This window comes from Nothobranchius furzeri, chromosome 4 (genome assembly GCF_043380555.1).
Source record: "Nothobranchius furzeri strain GRZ-AD chromosome 4, NfurGRZ-RIMD1, whole genome shotgun sequence".
Classification (NCBI taxonomy): Eukaryota; Metazoa; Chordata; class Actinopteri; order Cyprinodontiformes; family Nothobranchiidae; genus Nothobranchius; species Nothobranchius furzeri.
The window spans coordinates 73,413,570-73,426,259 of record NC_091744.1 but is presented as its reverse complement, the minus strand read 5'-3'; the positions used below and the strand labels follow the sequence as shown (position 1 = coordinate 73,426,259).

The following is a 12,690-nucleotide window of genomic DNA, read 5'->3' as shown; positions in this document are numbered from 1 at the left end:
TTGTATTTCCCAACAACGGTGCTCTTCTGCCCCCTGGTGGTTGAAAGTTTTATCAGCTTTGTAGATGAAGAGCTGAATAAGAAGCGTTTCCATTTCTCTGTTTTTTAAATCTCGTTTAATTTTAATCATCCCAGATGTGACCACAATCTGGATACGGCAGCGTGAAAAAACAAGAAACAAAACAAGAAAGAAAACAAATGTTTTCTGTGATTCCAAATCTATTATGGGTGCAAGTGATCCTTCTGCAGGAGGTGGATTTAACCTGCAATGACTTCTCTGAGGAGTCAATATCTGTCAAAATAAAACAAAATAAACATTCAGATTCATTTTTTATCATTTCATCTGATTTATAAACATGAAAACTTTAAATATCACCTGTAGTAGTTGGGTTTGAATGGTCCGTGTTTGCTGATGCCCAGGTAAGAGGCCTGATCGTCGGTCAGCTCTGTCAGATGAGCCTCAAACATTGGCAGATGAAGGCTGGCCACATATTCATCTGAAGGCACAGGAAAATACATTTTCATTCAAATCATGAATTGCATTTTTAAGGGATCCAGAGAAATTATTATGTTCAGCCAGAACTTGCCCATTTTCTTAGGAAGCAGGTAAATATCCTTCTGGTATCGTCCCTGTGGAGCATTGTACAGCTCTATTAGAGCCAAGGCCTGGAACATGTCAGGAAAAATTAAAAGTACATACACACATACAAGAGTGTCAGAAATAAATATCTATTGTAGTTAGGGAGACAAAATATACCTGAGTTGTGGCTGAGACAGAGAGGACAACAGACGGCACTGTGGAGCAACACAGATTCAACAGGCGACCCTGAAGACAAAACACCCCCAGACTAGAACAACTATGAGAGATTAAACACTTGAAAAGCAATCAGTTCTAATCAAAATGATATTTTAGTGTACATAATATTCTGGGGTGATGTTAGCAGAGGTGTTAAGTGCCTGCCATGTAATCAGAAGGTTGCAGTTTAAATTCCGGCTCTAACCAGAGAATACTGCTGTTGTGTCTATGGGCAAGGCACTTAACCCACATCGCCTGCCAGTGGTGATCAGAGAGACTGGTGGCACGGGTGTACAGGACAGCTGTGGCTCATCCCCACCAGTGTGTGAACAGGTGAATGACCTTTGTATTGTAAAGCACCTTGGGGGGTTGTAGAACCCTAGAAGGTGCTTTTTCAAATACAGGCCAACTACATTTAAGCCTAATTTTAGAGAACTTTACTGCAGATAAGCCTTGAGCCACCACTGTGTAACGTCCAAAAGGGTCAATTTTCTCCTATATGTTGATCTACATAATAACCTTTCATCTACAGAAATAAATCAACTTCCTATTTGGCCTTCTAAATCCAGAAGGTTCTGTTCAGCACGTGTTGACATTCCACAAAGACAAGACATTCAGGCAGGTAAGCCTTATTTGTCTGTGACACTAGAACAGGTGCTCCCCTGCGACGCTCTTCTGGACACTGGTTCAGAATATACTCTCATGTCCCATTCTCTTTTCAACCGCCTCTGCCTAGCTGCTGGAGGAGGAGGTCGACCACCAGAACTCACTTCATGTGCGTTAAATGTCTGTGCATTTTCTCCAAGTAACATGATCTTGTCGTCCAGGTCTCTTCTCCACTTCACGATCGGTCCTATGATGTTGACACACCCCGTGTACATCTGTGAACCATGCCTTTGATCCTTGGCGTTGATCTTTTGAAGCGCCTTGAAGCTGTTATCGATCATGATGGGGGTGAACTTTGGGCGGGTGTTGAAGACCCACTGCCCATCGTTTTGACTCCTGACCCTGACCTTCACTGCCTTGTGGTTGGTGACCCTGAGCATGGAGAAACCACGTTCTCCCCGCTGAGCTCAGAACCTCCACCACCACTACCACAGCTTCCTTCAGAGCCATTCTCTGATGTTCTCTCTCACATTGAACAGGTCATGGACCAAGCCGATGCTCTTACCAATGAGGTTGAGCGAGACAAACTATGGCAACTTCTGTTAAAATACAAAGACTCTCTTTAAGTTGACTCCTTGGACTGTGGGTTAACCACTATCCATGAGGTCAGGATTCCTACACCACCACACGCACCGCCAACTTTTGTGCATCAATACAAGATTCCCCTGGCGTCCCATGGACCGCTCCGGGACATCGTTGACAGCCTCTTGGTGAAGGGTATCATTCGACACTGCAACTGTACCTACTCGCTTCCATTTTGGCCGGTAAGGAAACCTAATGGTAAGTGACGACTAACCATTGACTACAGGAAACTCAGCCAACAAGTTCCCTTGTCTTGGTGGCCGATGGCACACCTGGAACAAGAACTTCCGAAGGTGAGAGACACTAAATACTTCTCTACTCTTGACATTGCATCTGGATTCTGGACAATCCCTGTCCATAAATCTGACCAATATAAATTAGCCTTCACCTTTACCAACCGCCAGTACACCTTCACTCTGTGTTCTTTTGGCTACTCCAACTCACCATCTGAGTTCAACATCTTCTTGGACAAATCCTGCCCCGATGTCAGCAGTGAGGTACCATCATCTACATCGACGACATTCTGATTAGTAAAAGTACTTTGGATGTCCGCCTGTCCGAGCTGGACCATGTCCTCCTCCCACCCCTGTCCAGACTGAGGTGACGAGCGCTGCTTATCGCGGCTGCATTCACTGACGTGTGGAGAGTCCCAAACCCTACCACCCCACCTAGTGGACACTTATGTTGTGTTATGTCTGACGTCTGTTGCAATTCTGTCTGAGGTGTTTTTTGCGTAGCAAAGCTGCCCTCCCTGTGGAGGGTAACTCTGAAGTGCCTTTTTTTTCCTCCACCTGACCCAATCCTCATGTAAACCCTCTGATCTCTATTAAGGTAGCGCGACTCGGGTTGCGAATGACCACAGTCACCAATTCTTGTCATGTGTCTTTGCCTATGTATGTACGTCTGATCTCAGAACTGTGTGTACTGAAACTCTAATTTCCCTCTGGGATTAATAAAGTATCTTTGAACTGAATTTGAATTTTGTCCTGGGTAAGCTCGCAGCTGCAGGTGCAAAGATTTCCCTCGCCAAAGGTCAGAGGTGCAGGTCAAAGGTTCAATTTGTTGGCCTCCTGTTGGGACCACAGGGAGTGCAGCCTCAACATGGTAGAATTCAAGGGGTTGCCACCATCAAATCTCCTACGAATGTCTCTGAACTTCAGAGTTTTCCAGGTGTGTGCAACTACTCTCGCCAGTTCGTAGAACACTACGGTGGAATGGCGAGAGAGGAGGAGTGGAGTGGGGGGTAATGATCACGCAAGCTCATGACTCTCCTTCTGCTGGACACAAAGGTGTCAAGGCCACGTTCTGTGCCCTGAGCCAGGTTGCTTACTGGCCCGGGATGCGTCGAGACATCTCAGACTACGTCCAGAGCTGTTTGGTTTGCTGTCAATTTCAACCATCAAACCCCATCCACAGAGCTCCTCTACAAAGAAGGGGAACATCCACACCGTGGTCAGACCTGCAATTTGATTGGGTGGGGCCCCTGACCAAGTCCAGCAGAGGTAAAAATACTTCTTGACCATGACCTGTACATTCACCAAATGGGTTGAATGTTTACCAGCACCTAACGACACGGCTCAAACAACTGCTGTCCTTTTGATGAATCACATCTTCTCCCGGTTCGGTCTCCCTGCACGTGTTAACTCGGATAGGGGAACTCACTTCACATCTGAAGTGATGGAACACCTTTGGCAGATGTTGGGGGTAAAGGCCAATTTCCACATTGGTTACCGGCCCCAGTCTTTTGGCCAAGTTGAAAGGATGAACCGGACGGTTGTCAGCATATTAAAGAAGTACGTGTCTTCTAATCACAGAGACTGGGATGTGAAGTTTCCGTTGGTCCTGATGGTCATACGGGCCACTCCTCATGAGTCTACAAGCATCCCCCCGTTTGAAATGATGACGGGTAGACAGATGACCCTGCCGCTCCACCTGCTGTATCAGTCAGTTCAGTCCAAGACTTACACTAATGAGCAGCATCTACAAGACCTGAAGAACCATCTGCCTGCAGCGTTTTCTTTTGCACAGACAAATCTGGAGAAATCAGCTGAGGGCAGGAAGGCTTATTATGATCAAAAGGCATCACATTCTGAACTCAACGTAGGTGATAAGGCCTGGTTGTACAACTTTGCTCCTAAGTTCGGTCAGACAAAATTCACCTCTGGTAAATTGGCTAAGAAACTTTTGCCGAAGTGGTCAGGTCCATACCTGATCACTGAAAACCTCTCGCAGATCGTGTAGCAGATCAAGATCACCAAAAGTAACAAAGATCCCATCTGTAAGTGTGTCCACAGGAACCAAGTCAAACCTCTCAAGGGTTCCACAAACTTTGATGATAACATCACCCATAAATCTGATGACCCAATTCAAATCGCACCAAAGATCAGTCAGATTGATATTTCATATTTATATGGAATATCACATCTTATTGGTCATAATTAATATGTATTAATTGCCACAACTGCTACAACAAAGCAAAAACACATTTCATTTCATTGTATCTTGGTGCTTTTTGCCGAAAAGCAGCAGCTGATGAAAAGTGCCCAAACCTCACATCAGCACAATGTTTTAACAGAAACCCAAAGAAAAAAGATGCATAAAGATTAAACCACTGCAGGTGTGACCATTGCAGGTGAAAAAGTGTTAAACCTCTGCATGAGGAGGGACACAAAGCTACAGCATGAGTTAATGTTCCGACACCAGGAATAGCTCAGTTAGGTGTTCCTGTGAGTCATTAATGATTTTATTCCTATTTGTACTTCTCTAACCTGCCTGGTGCAGTAACAGTGGGTCACTGCAGACCCAGATCTGTGTTGACACACTTAAACATCCTGATATGTGATGGCTGTTTCATTATTTATGACTTATCTAAATAATATTCACGCATGGAACTTTATAGAAGGGGCATCAACACCTCAGCCAGCAGCACGACTCGTTTGCCTTCAGGCCAGATGACGTGGTCCACATGAGGCCTGACACGCTGCCACTTCAGCTCAGCAGTCCTCAGACTTGACTAGGAAACAGGAAAGTCAGGTTTATAACACTGAAGCATTCAAACACACAAATGCACACTAAAGGATTCAATCTCACCAGATCTATCTCCGTGTTTGAGTGTCCCATGTTGCAAACAATGCAGCCGTTCTTCATTCTGTTAAAATGTTCTCGAGTGATCACGTTCTTGTTGCCTTCAGAGAAACATCAGATCATTAGTATTGTGTGATTAATTGCTCCTGAGTGTATTGTCATCAGAGGGCAGCAGGCAGACCGGTGCAGGAGATGATGATGTCGACCTGTCTGACAACTTTACTCAGTGTGGTCACTCTGAGGCCGTCCATGCTGAGAGAACGAGAGCGAATTGGGTTAAAAGAGTCATTCTATGTGTTTTTATGCACTTTTTGCTGATAAAAGCTTCTTCTTTTCATACCAGGCCTGAAGGGCACAAATAGGATCCACTTCCGTGATGTAAACAACAGCGCCCAGTCCTTTCAGAGCAGTGCAGCAGCCTTTACCTACCTGCAGCGATAAAGACAAGAAGCCAGTCTAGTGAAAACAACACAAGTTGCTTTAGGGACGTGCTCTTTTGTACCACTGACCTCCCCGTACCCACACACCACGACCTGTTTTCCTCCAAACATGACGTCAGTTGTTCTCTTCAACCTGGAAAAGCTCATGTTAGTCAGGATGTTGCAAGTGTTCCGTACCTGTTGATGGTCCAAACACAACTCATTACCCGTCCAGGATGGACTCCTTGCAACAGTAAAGGTTGTCAAATTTCTGCTTTGTCACAGAGTCGTTAACGTTCATGGCAGGAACACACAGCTTGCCTGTCTTTGACAGCTGGTACAGCCTAAAACACAAAGACACACACACACATGTGTGTGTGTGAGCTGGAGAATGACCTCAAACATCATTTAGGCTTTGTGGAAAACAAACCGATAGATCCCCGTCACACTTTCCTCCACGATGCCTCTGATGTTCTTAAACAAATGTGGATACTTCTTGCACATCAAGTGGGTCAGATCACCGCCATCATCTAAAATCTAATGAAAATACATTTTTAGGTCTTTATTTGTAGATCAAGCATAAATATACAACAACAATGCAGCTCATGGAAAAGCTGTAAAGTAAAATAAACACAACCAAATGACTTCAGTGTCTGTGTGAATCACCTATCTGACCGTTTGTGTGTGTGCATGTAAACACACACATTTGTTGTAACACAAAAGGATTCAGTGTGTAACAATGCTATCACTGTTTATCCCTCGGCATTCTGGTAACGCTCATTTTAGTCCATATCTTATTAAAAATGAGTGAAATTAATAAAAAAAATGCTAATAAACCAATATAAATCCAAAAGTCATGGGATTGTTTAAATAAAAGTGTGATGTTATTGTTGACATTGGCCAAAATTAATAAATAACCAAAGAAGAACATTTTTCATGGGGCCAGTAAAGAGATTTTAATCAATTTGACTAAAAAACACCTAGAAATACTGAAGAAACAAAAAAATCCCACCAAATTCAGGTGTGAAAATGTGAAGTGTTTTAGAGAATATGTAGATTTTCAAATTTGGGTTTGGTTTTCAAAAAAAAAAAAAAGAAAATTCATATTTATCACTATATGGCAATGCTTCCCAACTTTTAGGATGTGTTTGCAGCATTTAAATGTTGATGTGGCCAGAAGTGACTCATAATCATTAGGTCTTAACCTGCTTTGAATAAATTTGGGTAACATCAGTCGTTATCATTTAAAATAGCTCATTTCATCTTTTTAAGTAAACAATCTTTGATCCAGAGACATTTTGTTACACATAGTCAGAAATCAACATACCAAGTCTGGTTGCCAGTTATCAGGATCAATACATCGATCGATACACCACCAGAAGTCTTCCTCAGATTCTCCTTTCCAAGCAAACACGGAGATTTCTGAGAGACAAAGAGGTTCGAAGAAGAGAGATGATTGAAAATAAATGAAACTAAGGCAGAAACCATCAGGTGGAGTTGTTTAAAGAAGAACCTGCCTGCTTCAGCCAGAGCAGCAGCCACGGCGTTCTGGGTGGAGAAGATATTACAGGCGGCCCATCGACACTGAGCGCCCAATGCAGCCAGAGTCTCGATTAACACCTGCACCAAAATATCAACACAGACATCCACTTATTAGAGTTCACTTAATATAAAAATACAAAAATATAATTACATTAAAAAAATTTAAAAAAAGTATCAGAGTTAAATCACCAAACAGTAAAATTCCAATCAAAATCAGTGCTTGGAAGGTAATAAAACAACACGATGCCCTTTTACTGAATTTTATGACCTTGTACATCATAAGATTTTCATTTTTATATTTTTGTTTATAATGCAAGTAGGCAGTTTTATTTGTAGAAATATAACCAGTTCATGCACATTATGTAGGGTTTGTTTATACTCTCTAATTGTTTATTTTGTCCTTTTTTGTTGTGTAAAAGCCCAAAAATATTTTAGACACCTTTAAAGGAGACATAATGTACAAAACACATCGTTTGCATCTTTTTTGCCGCTATGTGGACCTCTGCTGCCTCTATAAACACTTCAAACATAAATAACACCTGCCCATTCATTTTCTGTCAGTGTTTGGTTTTAGCACGTATGTGCATAAAACAGCCCGTTTAAAAAACGTCTTATTTGTGATGTCACAAATGGGGAAATTAGCACAGAACCAACAAGTGCAAATTAGAGCTGGGCGTGGCCCATTCCCACTTTTTTTTTCTTCCTCAAGTTTCTTAAAGTGACAGAGGTCTGAAGCGGCTCATTCTGGAAGGTACTGAAAATGTCAAGAATAAAACTGCTAAATAAATAAAACACTTAATGAGAGAGTGATTTTTGTAAATAAAAAAAAACGAAATAACTTCCATTAACATGTTTTGTATCGACCACAGAATTATTATAACGTAAGAAAATAAGTCATACGCTGTGAGAAAGTTGAACTGACCGCTGTCTGTGCAGTGATGTGCGTGCAGCCCACCACTTTGGCTCCAGCCAGAGGTTTTTCTCCACCCGCTCTTTTCCTCAGGATCATCAGTGCCGGCATTTCTAAAAGACAAGCACAGCAAATACATCAGCAGGAAACATCATACGACTCCTTCTCCAGCGAGTTAAGTCTCTCAGTGACCTCAGTTAGATGGAGGCAACATAAATAATGTTATCTTTTCTTTGAAGACAAAAGCTGTGATGTAATATGTTACACCTTGCTGTGCGATTTCTATTTCCTTTCGCCCAAAAGCAGCCTGTTTGATGTTTTTAACGCAGAAGTCCGACAGGCCTTTGGAGGTACTCTGCAGCTTGTCTTGTGGAGACAAGTCGTCCTCAGAGCTTTCGCTTCCTACTGCAACACAAAACACACATGCAAGAACAATCATCAGGATTTTTTGGTTTGATTCTGAAGCAGTTTAGTGAAGAATTTTAGGTTTTTATGATCTAAAGCAGAGACGTGTGAGAAAGAACCAGAAAAGGTTAAACATTTCCTAAATCAAAGTCAAGCCTGAGGCAAAACACGCGAAAAGGCACAGAGGATAATCCCCAGGACTTGATCTCCATTTGTAAATGAGAGACACATGATTGTGTTTCTATACCTGAAGTGAAGCTTTCTGTAGATGACTGTGAGATGGAGTGAGACAGAGAGCGAGGACCAGCTTTGGTGGGACGTTTGTTGAATTCTTGTTTCTCGTCATTGAGCTGGATTTGCTGAAGTGAAGCAGAAGAAAATCAGAAACTGCAACATCTTGTGATCCTCGGATAAATTAAAACAAACCAGCCCATTTTCCATGTTCCTCTTTGTTTACGGCCTCACCCTCAAGTGTGTCTGATCGAAGGCTGAGATGCTACCTGAGTCCCACCTGTCCATGCCAGCTCTTTGGTTCCCCACTCTGATGCTGGCCTGTTTTGTCTGCAACCTCAAGCTTTCTTTGATTTTCTTTCTTCTCAAACCTTGTGCAGACTCATAATCACCCCCCCCCCCCCCATGCAGACACACCCACACGCTGACAAAGTGTTCAAAATCTGGAGTCAGAGTTGCATGTTTTAGAGGATTACTGCAGGAGAGAGTTAGCTGCTCTGCACTCTGAAAGGATTTACATACTTATAATAAAAAACTCAGCTATGCAGAAACATAAAGTTAAGCCTCTGTGACATGAAGGGAATAAAACAAAGTGGTTTAGATCAGTGACACCATCAGATCACTCCACAATTCTCCTGTTTTCTCCAGGTTTTACATTCACAATGTGCTTTTGCTGCTTTTGCTACCTTGAAACTGGATGGTAAATGATCTGCGTTTGTATAGAGCCTTCTAAGGTTTCTACGACCCCCCAAGGTGCTTCACAACACAATCACTCATCCACCCATGCACACACATTAACTTGCTGCTGATGATGATCTACAATGTAGCCACAGCTTCCCTGGGGCACACTGACAGAGGTGAAGCCTGCCATACACTGGCGCCACTAGTCCCTCCAACGACCACCAGCAGGCAAGGAAGGTTAGGTGTCTTGCCCAAGGACACAACAGCAGAGTTCTCCAGTGGGAGCAGGGCTCAAACCTACAACCTTCTGATTACTGGACAACCTGTTCTACCTCCTGAGCTACTGCTGCCCCCCCCCCCCCCCCAAAAAAAAAAAAACTGCCCTTAAAACTTTAGATTTTGACATCTTTATGATGTCCTGCAGCTGAACTTTATTTTGGCGAAATTTCAAAATGTTCACGTAGAAATGAGAAAAATTAGGCTAAAAAATAATAGTTGTACTAACACGCAAAAATTCAGACGAGAAGACATTTGTAAAGTCTGTTATTTATTGGATTAATTTAAGTGCACATTAAAAATGAAATAAAATAATTAAGAAGTAAATGAGAAGGAAAAATGTAGAAATTATTTAAATTATGTAATTTTTCATTCATTTCCCCATAATAAACACATGAATTTTAATGTATTTTCTAATTCATTGTTATGTTGAGGTTTACCCTTGATTTTAATCCTGAATCCTGGAATATTTAAACCCACTACTCTGCTGCACACTGAATGAAATAATGCACATTGTTGAGTAACATTTTTCAGGAGGTTTAATGCAATTTTTGTTTTGTTTTATGAGATTAATAAAGACTGCCCTGGCTGTGTCAAAATAAAAGCATCAAAACAAGATTAATGTGAAGAAATACACAGATTTAAGATAATTTATTAACACTTCTTTGATTTTACATTCAAAATCAAAACTTTGACCTGTTTGTATATTTGATGAATGCATAAGACTGATTTTTTAATGTTGCTTATTAAAATTGGATCTGAAACAGGTTCAAATAGCTCAATAAAGAGATTTGTTCTCATGAACGATCACTTGAATCTAATCCTCAGAAAACAGTTGTTGGCTGTTGCTCAATCAGCTGCTTGATCTTTAGCACAGAGAGACATTAAGCTGTGACTTGGAGCTGCCTGAAAGTTAATTTAATGATCTGAAAATAACAAAAGTCTTGAATCTGGGCCAGTTGCTGTGATAAAAGACCCGATTATTTCAACCAGTGAGTCTCTGCATTACAGTGTGTCAGATTATTAATCCAGATTGTTCTCAGAATGAACAACTCAGGTGTTTTCATTAAAAAATCCCCTCCTTCTTACAGCTTTTGATGCTGGCTTCTGTCCGCCTCACTGATCCCAAAGAAAAGAAAAGGAGTTGTGATACCTTGACACAAATGGACTGCACTGTCTCCTGCTCCCTGGCTTTGGTTTCAGTCACCAGATTATAAGTTTTCTTCATGCTGGCACAGAACTCCCACCACTGATGCCGAGGCTACTCGTGGAGCTGCAGGCTGATACTGTTAAACTGCTCAGAGAGAAACGTTCTGTCACGCCCACAAATAACAGGTGACGGGAGACAAAGGCAGTAAATAATGGAGTCTTTGTGCTTATGGCATGCAGTTCTCAGAAATTTAAGGAGGAGATATCATCAACATAAAGACGGATTTAATGTCATTGTTTTAAAAACCTGTCAGGGTCATAATTATACACATTTGGTAGTGAAGAAATGTCTGGTTTAGCTTCTGAATTATTCTAATGCCCAGTTGCAACGTCAAACCCAAACATAATTGTCATTTTTTAACATTTACTTGAATATTTTTGCATCATAGTTATGTATGTGGTGCTTTAATCTTATAATATTTGCATTGTTTATTAGTATAAGTTTGTTTTAATCATTTATTAAAAACCCAGCAGCTGTGTATTATGAAATCCACCCTTCCTTTGCAGAACTTGGTCAAACATTTCTAGAAGCCGCAGACTCTGAAATCATTAACATCCTGAGTAGATGCAGATTTGTGCTCCCTCTGTGTTATCTACAGCCCTGGGATCTAGAACCAGACTTTTCTCACCATGTTGGTCTTCAGAGCCTCAGTAATTGCCTCTCTTGTCTCAGTTTCTGAAGCTTCTGCCTTGTCTCTGTCCTGATCCTGAGGAGTCCACCTGGTCTCTGCTGCTTTCAGCATCTGCAGCAGCTTGGGGCTCCATTTCACAGGCTTTTCTTTGGGTCCTTCCTCTGCACCGGCCTGAACGTTCTCCCCCGTGACTTTATTTATCTCAGCTTTGCCTCCATCCACATACTGTTCTGGATACCCATCAGGAAAAGTCAGGTTCTCCCAGGAGGACCCGATCTGGTTCCTTTCCTTTGCCATCACTCCTCTGGTGTTACCTGTGGAAAAGTGATTTAGATTCCTGCTCAGGTGTGTTTGCCTCCCATCCTATACCCTCATCTGTGTGTGTCGAGTCCAAACAGCAGCGCTCGCTGATGATTTAAGAAGTGTGTCCACAGTAAACACTGGTTTTCGTCACTCAGGGAAATATGATCTGAAAAAATAAGACGAATTGCGTACTTCATTTTGACAAACCAGACGTATCACTGCACTTCATTCCTGTTATGATGAAAAGAATTGAAAAGCACTGTCTGCTCTTTGTGTTGATGCTGATAACAAGGGTGCCAGCCTGAAAAGAACAAAATACAGAGTCATAGTGACAGAAGGTGACATTAAAAACGATCAGGTGACGACTTGTGTACATTAAATCCAACCAGCATCAATAATGTCCCAAAGAGGCATTAAAGGGTTAAGAATTACATTTACCGGTCACTTTATTAGGAACTCACACATTTAGGAGTCTGTTTATTAACCCTGCAGGTGTAAAATAGGCTGTAGGAGTTCAGAGTTAGCAGTTCAAAAGTTATTATGACCAAAATGACACCTAAACTCCTTTTTAATGTTTGACTCACTATTTGGTATGTCAAGTGTTACATAGCAACTATATAACTATTTTTAGTGTTAAATTGACTCTACACTTGCTTAAATTGGATCAACACTGCCAAAGTAACAATTTTAAATTTGCTGTGCCTCTGGATGTGGTGAAGATGACCAGTCAGCCTACCTGAGTACTGTTGCTGGCCTTATGACTTCTGATACTTCCAGCAGGATAATGCACCAAGTCACAAAGTTTAGATCATCTGGTTTCTTGAACACAGTCTCCAGAACTCCATCCAGTCCAGAACCGTTGGGATGTGGGTGAATTCCCAGCTATTAGAATTGCTCAAAGACTCAAAAGGTGTTTTAAACAAGCAAAACTGAGTCGGAAATGTATTAATATTTT

At 41.7% G+C, this 12,690-nt stretch overlaps 1 protein-coding gene across 7 annotated transcripts; it reads right to left on the bottom strand.

Annotated features, from left to right (window-relative positions):
- Positions 1-155: 155 nt before the first annotated feature.
- On the bottom strand, positions 156-11,902 carry LOC107388935 (S-adenosylhomocysteine hydrolase-like protein 1). Of its 7 annotated transcripts, none has more exons than XM_054733167.2 (17): positions 11,430-11,902; positions 8,651-8,762; positions 8,266-8,403; positions 8,011-8,111; positions 7,064-7,166; positions 6,874-6,968; positions 5,977-6,083; positions 5,774-5,890; positions 5,637-5,700; positions 5,468-5,556; positions 5,309-5,379; positions 5,134-5,228; positions 4,958-5,056; positions 757-825; positions 587-665; positions 376-496; positions 156-291 (listed from the first exon to the last, which is right to left on the bottom strand). In XM_054733167.2, exons 1-17 carry the CDS (start codon positions 11,727-11,729, stop codon positions 285-287), a joined length of 1,767 nt encoding a protein of 588 aa, XP_054589142.1. In that variant the 5' UTR covers positions 11,730-11,902; the 3' UTR covers positions 156-284. The 7 variants fall into 7 exon arrangements, with proteins under 7 accessions (XP_054589142.1, XP_054589143.1, XP_054589145.1 ...); XM_054733168.2 differs by having other exon boundaries at positions 8,266-8,400; XM_054733170.2 differs by lacking the exon at positions 11,430-11,902 and adding an exon at positions 10,745-10,882.
- Positions 11,903-12,690: the final 788 nt, after the last annotated feature.